At 48.3% G+C, this 17053-nt stretch overlaps 1 protein-coding gene and 1 long non-coding RNA gene across 2 annotated transcripts; one reads left to right on the top strand and one right to left on the bottom strand.

The window, feature by feature from the left end:
* Positions 1–569: 569 nt before the first annotated feature.
* Positions 570–16511, bottom strand: LOC103668617 (group 10 secretory phospholipase A2). The gene is made up of 4 exons (XM_040635305.1): positions 16337–16511; positions 12917–13067; positions 11150–11256; positions 570–765 (listed from the first exon to the last, which is right to left on the bottom strand). The coding sequence occupies exons 1-4, from the start codon at positions 16431–16433 to the stop codon at positions 623–625; spliced, it is 498 nt and encodes a 165-aa protein (XP_040491239.1). The 5' UTR covers positions 16434–16511; the 3' UTR covers positions 570–622.
* On the top strand, positions 10343–11907 carry LOC121103788. Its single transcript, XR_005836067.1, has 2 exons — positions 10343–10727; positions 11182–11907. It is a non-coding gene; the product is annotated as an uncharacterized LOC121103788 (long non-coding RNA).
* Positions 16512–17053: the final 542 nt, after the last annotated feature.

The raw sequence follows: 17053 nt of genomic DNA, 5'->3' as shown, positions 1-17053 counted from the left end.
GAACTTCATGGGAGTGGGCTTTTTTTTTTTTTTAAGGATTTTATTTATTTATTTGAGAGACACAGAAAGCACAGGTGGGGGCAGGGGGTGGGGGGGAGGAGCAGAGGGAGAGGGAGAAGCAGGCTCCTCGCAGAGCAGGGAGCCCAACCTGGGGCTTGATCACAGGACCCTGAGATCATGACCTGAGCCGACGGCAGAAGCATAACCAGCTGAGCCACCCAGGGGCCCCAGGAATGGGCATCTTGTTTATGGCCTCTTCCCAGAACACAGAACAAGGCGAGGCATGTGGTAGGTGTTCGTTCATGTTTGACCACCCACCATCAGGAGCAGGTTAGAACACAAATCTCAGCCCTTTTCATAAAGGGCGAACCTCAAAAATGGTACCAAACCCAATACAGCCATAGGCATAGTTGTGGGGTTTTTTAAAATAAGCACGGGACTTTTGACCTTAAACTGGAAGCCACACAGGCTCCAGCCCCAAGTTCCGGGAGAGAAAGCAAACACGGGTTGCAGCTTTCACACTTGGCCTCCGTTCCCTCCTGCAAAGAACTGAATGAAGCTGTTGATGAGTGAAAAAGAGTATTTATTTCCTTATGCGAAAGAACATTCCAAGTTAGGCTAGTCAGTCACACTTGGGTGAGTCCTTTCCGCATAAGAAACGGGGGTAGAATAAGTACTTTAAGTTGTACTTAGTCTGGGCTAAGCAGTAAGCAATCTCCTTGTCACACTTGCACAAGAGCTCCTCGCATTTGTTCTTCGTTGGTCCTAGAAGAAGTGGGGAAACTGAGTTAGAGCAGGGCCTCGCAGACACTTGACAATAAACACTAGGGAAGCCAAGAATCTGGAGACAGGAAGGGTCATAAGTAGCATCTGTGTGACCCTTCGCAATTCACCATGTGATCTCCGTCCTGGCAACTTCGGAAGGGAGACAACGTTGGCCCCATTTTACGTAAAAGGAACCTGAAGTTCCCAGGGAAGTGTTTCAGATGTTGAAGTCCAAAGTCCATGTGACCTTCTGGCTTCTCTTCGCATCAGTATTACCCTACCTCCCCCTGAGGATCCGTGCAGATAAGCAGTAGGTGCCTGGGATCAATCCAGAGCATTTTTGGGGGTTATGTGCTCTGCTCCTTCCTAGCTGGGTGATCTTGCCTAAGGAGTCTGAGCCAAGTCCTCCCTGGAAACGGGTTGCGGAGAAGCCCGTGTAAGGCACCCAGCAGGGGCTTGGCAAGGGACATGCATCCAGTCAATGTTGGCTCCACTCTTCCCTTCAGGAGTGTGTTCCATCTTTCCCTTCCAGCCTGAGCCTGCCTGGTGGAGACGCAGAGGCCGCCACTCAAAGGTAAGTCTCCTTTGGTCTTGGTAGTAATCCTGCCATCAGAGATTCACTGCTTGGGGTTAGAAAGATTTCCTGATCTTTAAGTGGTGTTCTACTAATCTAGAAGGTATAACGCCTGAAACAGCTTTGGAAATCCCACCTAACCATGCCACCCACTGCCTCTCAGTGTGGGCTTTGAATTATTCACATACATGGAAATACAAAACCCAGCCATCATCAAATCCTTCCAAATTCCCTCCAGAGGCACAGTGATGTACCAGCTTTGGAGTTAACCAGCTCAGTCATGGATGGAGCCGCTCTGTGCCTTGAGACATGAATTCATCCCTTCTAGGTGTTTCCTTAGGGCAATACGCGGATACTAATAGTATCTACTTATAAGGGCTGCTGGGAGAATGAAAAGACACCCAACAGATCATTTTACCCAGTGATGCAGGGCATACAGTAGACATTTAGTAAGCTGGAGCTGACCACCTCCTGCGGCCAGCTACTCTTTGAGGATCCACTCATGTTCCTAGTGCCTGGGTGGCTCAATCAGTTAACCATCTGCCTTCGGCTCAGGTCATGATCTCAGGGTCCTGGGATCTAGCCCCACTTCAGGCTCCCTGCTCAGCAGGGAGTCTGCTTCTCTGTCTGCCCCTCCCCACCACTGGTGCTCGCACTCTCTCAAATAAAAATAAATTTTTTAAATTGTTCCTTGGTGACCCTCACAAGGTGAAGTGTGAGACTTCCCAAACTCAGGTCTGTGGCAGCTTTAGGATTATTGCTTTAAATCCCCTCATTTTTAAATAGTCAATTATTAAATAAAGTATAATTTAATTATATTAAATGGTATTAAATTACATTAAATTCTAAAAAAATTAAAAATAAAAAAATTAATTCTTTCATTGCCATAAATAGAAAACCAAAATCTTATACCATAAATATAAGAAACTCGTCAAAAAACAAACAAGCAAAAATAACAAAAACCAGTGGGGGTAAATTTCTAAGATTAAAGGCTAGTTAGATGCTATTGCCTACGTAAAGGCTGTAAGCCCCAAATCAGGGTGTCTTGGTTTAAAACAGGGAGATTAGGGCAGCTGGGTGGCTCAGTCGGTTAAGCATCTGCCTTCAGCTCAGGTCATGATCCCGGGGTCCTGGGATAGAGTCCTGTATCGGGCTCCCTGCTCAACAGGGAGTCTGCTTCTCCTGCTCCCTCTACCCCTCCTCCCTGCTTGTGCTGTCTCTCTCTCATGCTCTTTCTCTCTCTCTTTCTCAAATGAATAAATAAATTATTAAAAAAAAAAAAAACCAGGGGAGATTAGCAAGTGTAAGAGAGGTCTAACCTCTCCAGCTGTCAGACCATCTCACAACCGAAGCTAGTTCCTTGCCTAACTGGAAAAATTAACAGAGGACAGAAAGAGAACATCCTTCTCATGTAAATTCATTGTGAAACTTCCCACAGTCTGGAAAACTACTGAAAGCGAGGACAAGGGACAAACACCCCCAAATCCAAAAGCCTGTGTTTAAACGCTCTGCAAAATGCCGTGGTTATAATTCCTTAAATTGGTAACAAGAAGTCAGGACGATGAACACCAGCGTTTATTGTGCATTTATGGGCAAAGGACTCTATGGTCCCCATCTCACCCAGCCCTCAGGGCTGTGCCACAGGCACCCCAACCTTCCAGAGGAGAAATTCAAGAAGGGGCAAGAAGACTAGATTCCCAACCGGGTCTCGTGATCCATCTACAGGGAGGGAATGGGGAACGGACTCAGGGGACATGCCCACCCTTACAATTCATGTTTGTAACACAGGATTCTTTAATAGGGTTTTAATGACAGGAGAAACAGCTTATACTTGCAAAAAGTAAGGGGCACAAAACAGACTGCCATATATTTTTTTTACACTTGATCTTAGCCAAAAGGCCGAGAAGCAATGCCATGTATTTTTTTAATGATGCACTTGAAAAAGACAGGAAAAACACCATAAGGTTAGCCAAGGGGTTGTCTGTATAGTATCAATGGGAGTTTTGTTTCCTATAAAACTTACATTTTGTAATCTCAGACTTTTCTACTTTGAGCCCTATGATACTTTCATTACAGAAAAAGCAATCCCAAACAAAATTTGAAGAGTCACTATTTCAAGGTGTAATTTAAGATATCTGTTAGATTTAAAGTATCTATACCACCGAGTCGCAGTGCCAAGAAGAGATGACCCGTGGGGGCTTCAGTGGCCTTCCTCCCCCTCTCATATCCACCAGGTTCCCCCTTTACCCCTCCCAAGAGTCTACAAATAAACATGATTCACATTTTTTTAAGTGCTCTTGCCCTGTAAACTCCCCTTCCAGAAAAGTCCCCGAGCCAGCCCCCAAGCCCTTTCTACATACAAATTCGAGAGATGGCTCAAAGGTGCCATCAGACCCAACGGTTCTAGGACTTGATGCCACAGAACCCTCACACAGGTGCTCAAGGATTTATGATTTGCCACGGTCTATGCAACCACGGGCAGCAGTTGATGGGAAAGTGGTCAAAATCAAGTGCATTCACGTCCCAGACCAGTTGTTCTCAACCGTGGGCATTTACCAATGTCTGGAGACATTTTGGGGTCATCACAATGGGGGGGTGTGCTACTGGAGTCAAAATGTCAACAGTGTTAAGACTAAGAAATTCTGCCATGGGTTATTATCTTGCTTTATTTTATTTTGTTTTATTTTTTTACAAGATGTTATTTTTGAGTGATCTCTACACCTAGGTAGGGCTTGAACTCAGAAGCCTGAGATCCAGAGTTGCATGTTCTCCTGACTGAGCCAAACAGGCGCCCCTTATTATCTTGCGTGAAAAGAAAGAGGTCGACCCCTATGTTCCAAGATGTCCAAGACACGATGTTAAGTGAAAACAATGATAAAATATATGTAGCATGATCTGATTTTATGTGTGTGTGTGTGTGTGTATACACACACACACACACACACACACACATCTGGTGGAAGAGATGCCCACCTTACTAGAAGCTAGCTAACGGGTGGATGGAGTTGTGCATGTTAAAAATGCACAACTTTCTACTTTATGATATTTCTTTTTTTGTTAAGATTTATTTACTTTAGAGAGAGAGAGAGTGAGCAAGAAGGGGGGAGGGGCAGAAGGATTGGGGGAGAGAATTCTTGAGCAGACTCCCTGCTGAGTGCGGAACCTGACGTGGGGCTCGATCCCAGGACCCTGAGACCATGACCTGAGCTGAAACCAAGAATTGGCTGCTCAACCGACTGAGCCATGTTGGTGCCCCCTCTACTCTATGATATTTCCTTAACATTTGAGTTTCTCGCAACAAACACGAGGATGAACGGACAGATAGATGATGATTGGTAGATAGATTGTTGACAGATAAAAAATAATGTGTAAAAATCAATAACAGAACCAGACCATCCAGGAGCAAGCCTTCTGCCTGTAAACTTCCCCTGGGCTGCCGCACGAGAGACACAGGCACCCCCAGAGCAGCATGACCCCCTGGACTCCCGAGGAAGGAGCCATTGAAGCTCCAGGCTGGACTCGTTCCCACAGAGCTGGCTGTCTAAGGATAGACTCACTGGAACGAATACCCCAGCCATCTCCTCTCCTCTCACCTGTCCATCCGTATGTCCTCACCAAGACCACAGTCACAGCCTCATAACCAGTGCCTGGCTTCCATCCTTCCTCCTTCCAGGATATGCTCCATACAGCAGCCAGAGGAGTTCCGTTAAAATGCAAACCAGATCACGTCCCTCCTCTGTTTAAAACCCTGGCTCCCCATTTCAGAGGAATGCTTTCAACGTTGTGCACAATCTGGACCCTATCACACTGACATCATCACCCACCACTCTCATCTAGGTGACTCTACTCCAGCCTCACCATCCTCCTTGAGCTTCTTGGACCACCCAGACATTCATTCCTGCCTCAGGGCCTTTGCACTGGCCGTTCCTACCACCTCTTTACACGGCTCCTCTCACATTCCCCAGGTCTTTGTTTCAATAGCATCTTATCACTGCTTCTCTGGCCCCAGACCATTCTATATAAAAGAGTATCCCTTACCCTGCTCCCCTGCATTTTTTATTGAGGTGAAATGCCCAAAACAAAATTTACCATTTTAACATGCACAAGTCAGCGGCATTTAGTACCTTCACAATGTTGTGCAACCATCACTCCTATCTAGATCCAAAATATTTCTATCACTCCAAAAGAAACTTCATACCCATTAAGAAGTCACTCCCCATTATCCCTCACCTGAGTCCCACTAATCTTTCCAGGCAACCACTAATCTGCTTTCCATCACTATGGATTTGCCTATTCTGGACATTTCATAAAAATGGAGTCACACTTTATGTGACCTTTTGTGTCTGGCTTCTCTCTCTCAGCATCATGTTCTCAAGATTCATCCACATTTTAGCAAGTATAATACTTCACCTGCTTTATTTTCCAACACAGTACTTACAATAGCCATGAACACAGATACTATATCCCGCCCTCCTCCTTTTAGACTACAGAACCTTGCTTCTCCGTCTTGCCCAAAACCTAGCACGGAGCCTGGCACAGAGTAAATTCTCAATAATATCTGCTGGGAGAATGACCAGAAAGCCATACACTGTTTCCAATTCTCATACAAACCCAGCATCTAACCTTTATTATTCTCATTTGATGGATGAGGAAAACGGATTCAGTAACTTGTCCAACACCACAGCACTAAGTGGGGGGGGGGGCGCGGGGGGACACCAGGATTCCAGCCAAGGATCAGCTGACCCAACGCCTATATCTGCCTTGTGCTCTGACCCTGCTCCCTGAACAAAAAAGTTTTTCTTTCCCTCTTTCTTTCTTTCTTTCTTTCTTTCTTTCTTTCTTTCTTTCTTTCTTTCTTTCTTTCTTTCGAGAGTGAAGGAGGGGGAGGGAGGAGGGGGTGCACAGAGGGAGAGAGAGAATCTTAGGCAAGCTCCACTCTCAGTGCGGAGCCTGATGCAGGGCTCGATCTCACAATCCTGAGATCATGACCTTAGCCAAAATCAAGAGTCAGATGCTTGACTAAGCCGCCCAGGCGCCCCAGAAAGTTTCTTTGAAAAGCAAGACTTGGTCTCATTGCCCCATGGCCTCGGCATCATGTTATTCAAGAATAAAAACTTAAAAGGAAAAAAGAGCCCCCAAGGATTAAGCTTAAAATAAAGGCCTGCCAGTAAATATTATTATAGGCTTTAAAAAAATTTTAATATATTTAAGTCAGGCCCATAAATGGAAAATGGGCAACACCTGTAATTAGGTAAACGGCTATGTTCGGAGTATCTCCAAACAGAATAAGAGAATATTTTTAGCCAAAAACAAATGCAGAATAGATATTTTGGTTCTTTTCGTTTGGTTCAGGGAGGGCAGTTCTGTAAACAGGCATGAGCTCCACCAGCAGACACACCAATAAATAGTTTACAGACATCGCTTTCACATGCTCAGCGGCAAGTGGAACATGCAGGTTGAAGGGAGAAGGGAGAGAACTTTAACAGATTTCCCAGTCAAGTCCCATTTCACCTCCTCTGTGCCCACCCTGGGAGGGGGCAGTCTGGGGACAGAGGATGCACCCAGGAGGAGGCACATGACCACCACATTGAGAGAGTCACTTCTTTCTTTGAGCTTCATTCATTTTCCCCAACTCTAAATAAGAGGGCTGGACAAGATATGTCTGGGACACTTTCAGTTCTAAAAATTGGTATTATGTCTCCATATTAACTCAGCTTTGCTCTTATACCAACTGCTTCTTCATGCTAGGGAGATGCAGCTGAGAGTCCATGAATATCTAAGACCCTCCTTCCAGTAACCCTTATGTTGGCTTCCTTCCCTGCAGCGCTGGAGCTGTGGGTTTAATGGAGAGTCATGCCAGATCTTTCGTTCTCTCTAATGGAGGTAGTGGAGGTCAGAGAGAGGTTCAGATCAGGCAGACAGCTGGAGGAGAAGGGATGGGAAAGAGTAACAACCCAGTCCAATCTCTTTTTCATGCTATAAACCCTTTTTTCATCTTTGCAATACCCATCTTCCAGGTAAGGAAACTGAGGTGCAGGGAAGTCATCCATCTAGGGCCAAGTGACTCACAACCAGGGTACCAAGACTACTCAGTGGGAAGAATGAGTCTCTTCAACAAATGGTGTCAGAACAATGGAATATACACTTGCAAAAGAATTAAGTTGGATCCCTACCTCACACCATATACAAATATTAACTCAAAGTGGATCGATGACCTAAATGTAAGAGTTCAAATTATAAAACTGTTAGAAGAAAAGCGGGGTAAGTCTTCATAATATAGGATATGGCAGTGGATTCTTAGGACACCAAAAACATAATCAACAAAAGACAAAATAGATAAACTGGACTTTATCAAAATTAAAACTTTTGCACATTCAAGATGTTATCAGTAAAATGCAAAGACAACCTACAAAATAGGAGAAAACGTTTGCAAATCACATATCTGAAAAGGGTCTATGATCCAAAATATATAAAGAACTCTTATAACTCAATAACAGAAAGACAACCCAATTAAAAATGAGCAAAGGGGCACCTGGTAGGCTCGGTTGGTAGAGTGTGTGACTCTCAATCTTGGGGTTGTGAGTTCAAGCCCCATGTTGGGTGTAGAAATTACTTAAAAATAAAAACATTAAAAATTTACAAACAAAAAATGAAAATGAGGAAAAGATTTGAATAGACATTTCTCCAAAGAAAATATAAAAATGGCCAACAAGCACATGAAAAGATGCTCAACCTCGTTAGTCATTAGAGAACTGCAAACCCAAACCACAACGAGATACACTAGACACCCCCACTAAAAGCAAACAGACAAAACAAACAGGAAGATAACAAGTGTTGACAAGGCTGTGGAGAAACCAGATCCCTCATACATGGCTAATGAGAATGTGAAAGGGTGCAGCTCCTGTAGAAAAGTTTGGTGGTTCCTCAAAAAGTAAAAAGAGAATTACAGATGACCCAGCAATTCTACTCATAGTGATATCCCCCAAAGAAGTAAAAACAGGTGCTCAAACAAATCCTTGTTCACAAATGTTCAGAGTAGCACTATTCCTGGTACTCAGAAGGTACAAAAAACCCAGTGTCCACCAATGGATGAATGGATAAACAGAATGTGGTCCTATCCGTACAAAGGGAATGTTACTCAGCCATAAAAAGGAATGAAGTTCAGCTATGTGCTACCACATGGATGAACCTCGAAAATATGATGCTAAGTGAAAGAAGCCAGACACCAAAGACCACAGACTGTATGATTTCATTTATATGAAGTATTATATATATATTTCATTTATATGAATTATATATATAATGTTATATATAATGCATATTCTGTTATTATATGTAATATACAGTTATTTATAACATATTATATATGTAGTAACAGAGTTCAATTTATATATATTATATATCAATATATATAAATAAATATATATTATATATTATATATATAAATTATATATATAACATAACAGAATTCAATTTGTATATATAAAAAATTAGAATCGGTAGATCCATAGAGATGGAAAGCAAATTGGGGGTTGCCAGGTGTTGGCGGGAGGGGGAATGAGAACTGACTGCTTAGTGGGGTTCTTTTGAGGGAGAGGGTGGGGTTGGAAGAAAATCTTCTGGAGCTGCACAGAGGTGATGGATGACATTACTAATGTATTAAATATCACTAAAGTTTATACTGTAAATGTTTAGTTTTGCATTATGTTTATTTCGATCAAAAATAAGAAAGAAAAGAAGTTACAGAACCAGTTTCTGGGTCAGCAGCCTTGCCTACCTTGTACCTATACTATTCTCATATTTATTTTTTTCTAAGGTTTTATTTTTAAGTAATCTCCGCTCCCAGTGTGGGGCTCGAACGCACGACCTCAAATCGAGTTGTATGCTCCACCAACTGAGCTAGCCGGGTGCCCCATTACTTCCTTTTCTTTTTTTTTTTTTTTTTTTTATTATTACTTCCTTTTCTTTTTTTTCTTTTTCTTTATTTTTGAGAGAGTGTGTGTGTGTGTGTGTGCCTGTGAGTGGGGGAGGGGCAGAGAGAGGGAAGGAGAGAATCCCAAGCAGGCTCCACACCCAGGACAGTGGAGCCTGACACAGGGCTCAGTCCCACAACCCCGAGATCACAACCTGAGTTAGATGCTCAACCGACTGAGCCACCCAGGCATCCCTACTTCCTATTTTTAAAATGGATTCAGTTTTTTAATTTATTTGAAAGGAACCTATACGTGGAAAAGGCCATCCATCAGAAGGAAGTCTTAAAAATAAATGCATCAGTCCTTTTCTTACTGCTTTGTTTAAAAAAAAAAAAAACAGGTTAAAAAAAAAAGCAAACCAGTAAGGTTGCCCCGAGGGACACTTAACATTTTTTTTTTAAGATTTGCTTTATTTATTTGAGAAGAGAGTGAGTGAGAGAGAGAGCATGAGCAGGAGAAGGGGCACAGGAAGTGGGAGAAGCAGGCTCCCCACTGAGCAGGGAGCCTGATGCGGGACTCAAACCCAGGATCCTGGAATCATGATCTGAGCCGAAGGCAGAGGCTTAACCGACTGAGCCACCCAAGTGCCCTGACACTTGACATTTTTAATCGCTGTTTTATTTTTCTTTTAACTTCAGAAGTGGCTGGTCATGTAAAATGTACAATGCAGTTAGGATGGATAATGTTATGATTATCCTCACTAAATACATGCTGATTGCAGGTAAAGACAGGTAAGTAGTAAATGGGTAGGTAGCTAAATAGGAAGAATTTTTTAAGGCAGCATCCCGTTGATGAACGGAAGAGTTCTTGGATATAAAACTGCTCTCTCCATTAAAAAAATAAAATCAGCGTGTTCCAGGGATGTTAAGCTAAAGTAGCACTGAACTGAGACTTTCTCCTCCACAAAGTTAGAAGGATTAAAGGAGAGGGGTGCCTGGCTGGCTCAGTCATTAAGCGTCTGCCTTCAGCTCGGGTCATGATGCCCAGGTCCTGGGATCGAGTCCCACATCCGGCTCCCTGCTTGGCGGGAAGACTGCTTCTCCCTCTCCCTCTGTTGCTTTCCCCTGCTTGTGCTCTCTCTCCGTCTGCCCTCCCACCCATCCATCTGTCCACTTTTTTATTTTATTGTGTTTTGATGCCTGTCAGAGTAATTGCAGAGATCGGGCACTTCACTCTGGCACAGATTCAGGCTATGTATTCCTTTTCTTTCTAAGCTTTGACTCCCGAGTAATTCATGAAGACATTCCCTTTGTAAAAGAAAGGAAACATCCCGGGAACGTGAACTTGCCTCCACCGCCACTGCCTCAGCCTGACCCTGTGCCTAGGGAAGACCACAGCCAGCCACCCGCAGCATGCCATGTATCTCTACATACCTTTTTCTGAGCTTTGCAAGTGTCTACACGTAGCCATGGAAAGTAAGCATGCTACTATGTTGCAAGCTTCTTTTTTTTTTTTTAACAGAAATTGTGATTTCCCGGACATTGTCACCCTGCAGTTTGCTTTTCCACTCAACACCATCTCGTGTCAGCAGGTGGTACTACCTCACCCCTTTCTGCAGGCTGCAGAGGGGTCCCCAGTAAGAATACATCGTGGGTTTATCTACCCATGCCCCCACCTGATGGACACTGAGGTCGTTTATACCTAGTGTATAAGCTTTTTAAGCTTTTGTCCCGGTTTCTTTGTCTATTTCTGTAAGTGCTCCGTGTTAAAGATCACTTACAGTAGACAACCCCCTAGGGGGTTGGTCCCTGGAGTGTTGGGAGCAGTGGTGAGCTACTGCGGCTGGGATGCTTGGGGCCGATTGGGGACATAGGTGAGGGCACTGCTGGGGACTCACCGCACACGATGTTCTGATTGTCACACTGCCAGGAGTAGCGCTCTATCTTGGGTCTGCAGCCAGCCTGCTCAGCATGTGTGTAGCAGCAGTCGTGCCGATGACAGCACCTGTGGATGGCAGACAGGCGGACCAGCAGGTGGGTCTCTTGGCCATCCTCCTATGCCAGCACTATGGGTCAGTGAGCACACGCAGGGAGCCAGCGTCTTCTGGTGCAAGCTCTATCCCCAAGCATCCCCACCCTGGGGAATAATTTTGCTGACCCCAGTGTGTGGGGTCTGCCCTGGCTCCGTCCCCTGGCCCCTGCCTGTCTCACTCTGTGTCTCTGAGCTCCAGCTCACCTGCCTCCTCTCTGTGCTGGAAGTGAACCAAGCCCTGCCTGCCTCCTGACTGCGTGGGACCTGCCCTCTGCCTGGGACACTTCCTGCCCATCCTTCCTCCCTCCAGATCTCAGCTCAAGAACCAGCTCCCATCCCAAGATGTCATCCAGCTCCCGACCGACCTCCCCAGTCTATGACGGTCTCCTGGTTACACCCTCTCATAAAACTGGGTACCTTCCCTTCAGAGCAGGTTTATAACGAGACTGTCATTTTAGGGAGAAGGCTGATGAACATCTGTCCTCCTCACTGGCCAGAGCTCTGTGGGGACAAGACCATGTCTGCCCCACTCTCCACAGTGTCCCCAGCATCCAGCCCCAGGTCTGCTACATTAATAGGACCTCAGCCATCATCATCATCATAATAAAGATAATTTGCTGTTGAGCAATTCTGAGAAACATCCACAAACGTCCCCAAACCTACCCATCATTCATTAATTCATTCATTCACTGGTACTGTCTCCATCCAGCCACTAGCCCCACTGTGTCCAGAGCCCTCACTGGGATCTGGCAGGGAGAGGTCAGCCAGATGCCGCTCTGCCCTTAAGGAGCCCCCAGTCTGGGGTGGGGATGGGGGGAGGCAGACAAGCCACCAGACACCACATGCATGGTGAGAAGTGCTGGAACGTGGGATAAGAGGAGGGAGACTCCGGGAGTCCGGAAGGGAAACGCCTGAGCTGCATCTGGGAGATTATATAGGAAGCAGACGACCATGTACCCTGTACGGGAGTCTTGGAAGCAGGAGACTGAGCAAAGACCCGTCTGGAACAGTCAAACCCTCCAAGCAGGGAAGAGACCATCACACTGTGCCCTCCGCCACCTCCTACTAGCTGTGTGCAAATGGGTGAGGGCCGTGCCTCCCTGAGCCTCAGGGGACAGCCCTCCTGCCTGCCTCTGAGGATAAGCGAAAGAAAGTCATGGAAAGATATAAACCCACAGCCTTGCCCAGAATAGGTATTTCTCACATGGCAGCAGAGAGCAGTGATTAGGGGCATAAATCCAGCCAAGCTGCCTGGGTTTGGATCCCAGCTGTGGCCCCAAACAAATTATTTAATCTCTCCCGCCTCAGTGTCCTCATCTCTGAAATGGGATTGTTGCGAGGACTGAGAGGGCTTCTCAGAACAGTTCCTGGTGCATAATAAGTCTGATTGACTTTTTGTTATTTTTTCAGCCCAAGTAATTCATCCCATGGCCAGGCTGGGGGGCAGCTGGCACCTGGGGTTTTTCCTCATTGGCCAGATCACCCAGGAGGTCCTCTTCCTGGAAGGTTGCGCCGTGTGCTGGGAACTTGCTGGTCCAAACAGAAACCTCAGTTGTGGGTCTTGCCTTATATAGGCCTTAACTACCCCAGGGGGTGAGGGGCCCTCTAAGCCCGGGCCCAAGCATGCACTCACCAGTCGATGGCGTCACGGGGCTGGCCATGGCCACCCAGGCCACAATAGCAGCCATAGCTTATGTAGGCCAGGGGAGTGCGGGTGCCAACACAGCTCATGGTCCCTGCCAGTTCTAGAAGCCCACGCCGGTGCACGTGTGACCTCTGGGAAGCTAGAGGGAAACAAAGGTCAGATGTTGCAGGGCAGGGCTTGGGGAAGGGCGCTAGTCTGAGAAGCTTGGATGACTGTTTGGGTTTGAATCCTGCTTCTCCTACTTCCTCGCCATGTGACGTTGGACAACTTACTCAACCTCTCCATGCCTTGGTTTCCTCATTTATAAAATAGGGAGAATGAAATGACATCATGCATGTAAAGCCCCTGGCACATGACAAGCTCTAACTATTATTAAAGTCTTCAAGGCAGCCCTAAAAGAGAAAACAAGTCACGGAGCCACAGCATCTGAAAGGTCCACCACTGGGCCTTTGCACAGGCTGGCCCCTCTTCCTGGAATGTCCTGATTTCCAATCTCCTGCCCTTGACTACTACAAATGAAATCAGATGGCTAGTCCCACATCAAATGTCTGTCCAGTTGCCTGTGCTGGGCACTGGGCATCAGAGATGAGCTAAACAGAGTACCTGCCACCAAGGAGAGCTCCCCTGCAAGGGCTTTCCTGTCTGTGGGTCTCCCTTGTCCCCCACCACACCCTTCCAGAGTCTGGCTCAGGGCCTTTTGTGTCTTCTCTTATTTCCACTGCCCAGGCATGACTTCCTCCCACACAGGACGGCCTGAGCCCAGCCATCTGTCTGGATTCCAGTGCGTCTCTAACACACAGCAGTGCACAGGAAGGGCGACTGGACCCCCTGCATTTCACAGGTGAGGAAGAGGAGACTGGAGCAGGAAGGCCAACCCCCATGGTCACACAGCCAACAAGAACCTGATCTTCCTGGGGGGCTCTGACCCAAGCTTCTGACTTCCAAACCGGTGCACCTTCCTCTTTACCCAATAACGGCAAGGGAAGGAGGCCCGCCAGGGTGACAGAGCTGAGAAGCACAATGGGCCCACTGCTTGGGGTCATAGGCCTCCAAACCCCTGTGACAGGGACGTCCAACAATCCCAAAGCAACTCCTCCTTCTAGTGAAGGCAATGAAGGAGTCTGCTCTCTGGCATTGGTCAAAAAACCAAACAGAGCAACAGTGAGCCTCACCCCATACCAACGACCGTGCTCTGCAATCGACAGGCGTCTCCTGTTGTCAACAGCATAGCCTCCTTGTCTCGTGGGCAGCTGTTATCCCACTTACGGATGGGGAGACTGAGGCTTAGAGATGCACAGGGCTGGCGAGGCTCGGAGCAGAAACTCATACGGGAGCCTGCCTGATTCCTGGGTATCCGCTCTCCACGGCTCGGGGACTGAGGAGCCAGGCCAGGTCTGCGCATTGCATCTGCCCATAAATTCTCATCTCTTTTCATCTAAAACAAGTTTTCAGGGGCGCCTGGGTGGCTCTGTCTGTTAAGCGTCTGCCTTCGGCTCAGATCATGATCCTCTTGGGATGAGTCCTGCATCGGGCTCCCTGCTCAGCAGGGAGCCTGCTTCTCCCTCTCCCCCTGCCTGCCGCTCCCCCAGCTTGTGTGCACACACTCTCTGTCAAATAAATAAATAAAATCTAAAAAAAAAAAAATTTTTAAAACAAGTTTTCATCACCCTGACTTTTTTGAAGAGTTCAGGCCAAAGTTAAACCCATTGTTGTTTTTCCTCGGTGGAAAAAGTAACATATTTGTGGGGGTGGGGGAATAGAAATGAGTTAAGTAAAAAGAAAACATAGAAACTAGTTAAAAGTTTCCCCTTCCTCTCTGGGTGACCAGTCCTCGCTCTCGCAGAACTGGCCAGGTACTGCTCCCAGCTGCCCACGCATCTGCCCGAAACTTCCTGTGGCTCCCACCACCATCCAGATAAAGCTCAGGGGCCTCGCCGCAGCCCCGAGGCTTTGCATGAGCAGGCCCCTCCCACCCTCCCATGTCCTCTCTCGACACCCCCACGCAGACCCTGCTCATCATTAACCTCTCCTCCAGTTGAGTTTCCCATCACGGATGCCCTGCGAGGCACATACCCTCACCCCATGCTCACCCAGCTCACCTGTCACCTCCTTCTGTCATCCGCCTGCCCCCAGGTGACCATAGGGGTTCTTACCACGCTGTGCAGCTGTCTGCTTATGGGAGTGATCTTCTCTTTATTTCTTTCAAAGATTTCATTTATTTGACAGAGAGAAAGCACAAGCACGGGAGCGGCAGGCAGAGGGAGAGGCAGAAGCAGGCTCCCCACTGAGCAGAGACCTACCTGGAACTCAATCCCAACACCCTGGAATCATGACCTGAGCTGAAGGCAGATGCTTAACCGACTCAGCCACCCAGGCGCCGCTGGGAGTGACCTTCTCGACTGGGAGCTCTTTGAGGGCAGATCTCTGCTGTAGACAGGTCCAGATCCCCTGGCACACAGTGGGCTTCCAGAAAAGGTCCCTTGACCTCCGGATCCACCAAGCCCATTGGAACATTCCCCATCTAAGCATACCTGAAATGGCCCCAGTCCTAACTCCATACCCTAAAGCTGTCCCCAGAGGTCCCCCACCCTGACCTGACCACACTCTGGCAATCTCAGGGTCCTGGACACAGCCCTGCAGAGAACCAAGGCATGGGGCAGCCGTCCAGCACTGAGTTTGGAACCAAGGAAAACACTCCCTCCGTGCCAACTTAGGTGAGGCAGGTCATTCTGGGGTCTGTTTGCTCTGTCTGCCCGCGACAGCCTCTACTTGGGAGTGCCAAGGCTGTCCAGGCGTCCCATAGGCCTGAGTGTGTGTGTGTCTCTCTGTGTCGGGCTGTCTGGTATGCCTGAGCTATATGCGTGTGTTCATATGTGTGTTCCCTCCAAGGTCCGTTTGCCTGTGTCCCTGTGTGAACCTGGCCGTGAACCGCACACCTGAGTGCCCAGGTGAGGCTGAAGGTGCTCTGTGCCCGCATGTCTCCCTGCTTGTGGTGTGTCTGTAGAGTTTCCTGTGAGTGGGTGTGTCTGTACACCCCAGAAATAGGCAGGTGCTGAGGAGACCTCTCTAAGGGTGATGGCCAGGGGCAGGTGAGAAAGCCTTCTGTTCTTCACCTGCCCCTCCCACGTGTCCCCCTGGCAGCCCGACCTTAGACCTCGGGGACAGGTGGAGTGAAGGATCAGTTCACAGACCCCAGGCCAGGCTGGAGGGTGCCCCGGGGGGGGGCAGGGCTGGGGGACGGGGTTCCTAGAAACCTGGTAAGGAATGCAGCAGTGGGGCGGGAAAGGAGCGCTGGGGGCTTCCGGGGCCCCGGGGTGGGGGGTAGGCTGATGAGTCGGAGGGGTTTGCAGAGGGACGGGAAGGCGGGGCTCCGCGTTCCTCCGGGGGCCCCACTCCTCACTCACTCACCGGCGCTGGGCCCGAGTGCGGGTCCCAGCAGTAGCAGCAGCAGCAGCAGCGGCAGCGGCGGCAGCATTGCGGGCGGGCTCGGAGGCAGCGGACCCATCCGACGGCTGCAGGTGCCGGCCGCTCTGGCGGCGGGTGTAGTCTCGGAGCCCCGCACCCGGCTCCCCCCGCCCCGCCCCTCCCCGCCGCCCCGCCCGGCCCCGCCCCCGGCCTCTCCCAGCCCCCGGGCCCCGCGGGCAGGCGGGGCGGGTGCTCCCGGACCTCCGCAGACGGGCCCCTCCGAAGGGGCAATGCGCGCGCGGGGAGAATCGGTCCCCAGATGTGTCGGACTGGGAACTGCGGAGAATGACGGAGGGAGGGCACGGGTCGGTCGCAGTAAACCTGCGACAAAGGTGCTCTGTTCATGGTATCACCTGCAGCCCCCTCCCGGTGCTCACCTGGACGCCCGAGAGGAGCACAAGACTTGGAGGCGAAGGGAGAGGAACTGAACTGATCTTGAACATTTTAGTTTAGTTTTAGTTTAGTGTGTGTGTGTGTGTGTGTGTGTGTGTGTGTGTGTGTGTGTTTAAGATTTTATTTTATTAAGAAATCCCTACACCCAATATGGGTCAGGAACCCACAACCCCAAGGTCACTCTACCGACTGAGCCACGCAGGCTCCCCTTAAACAATTGAAATGCAGGAAACTTGGCGCTCCTGATACCCCTGGAAATCAACCCCC

This window comes from Ursus maritimus, unplaced genomic scaffold, assembly GCF_017311325.1.
Source record: "Ursus maritimus isolate PB19 unplaced genomic scaffold, ASM1731132v1 scaffold_2, whole genome shotgun sequence".
Classification (NCBI taxonomy): Eukaryota; Metazoa; Chordata; class Mammalia; order Carnivora; family Ursidae; genus Ursus; species Ursus maritimus.
Note: the sequence above shows the minus strand (reverse complement) of the source record. Positions and strands in the feature narration are given on the sequence as shown.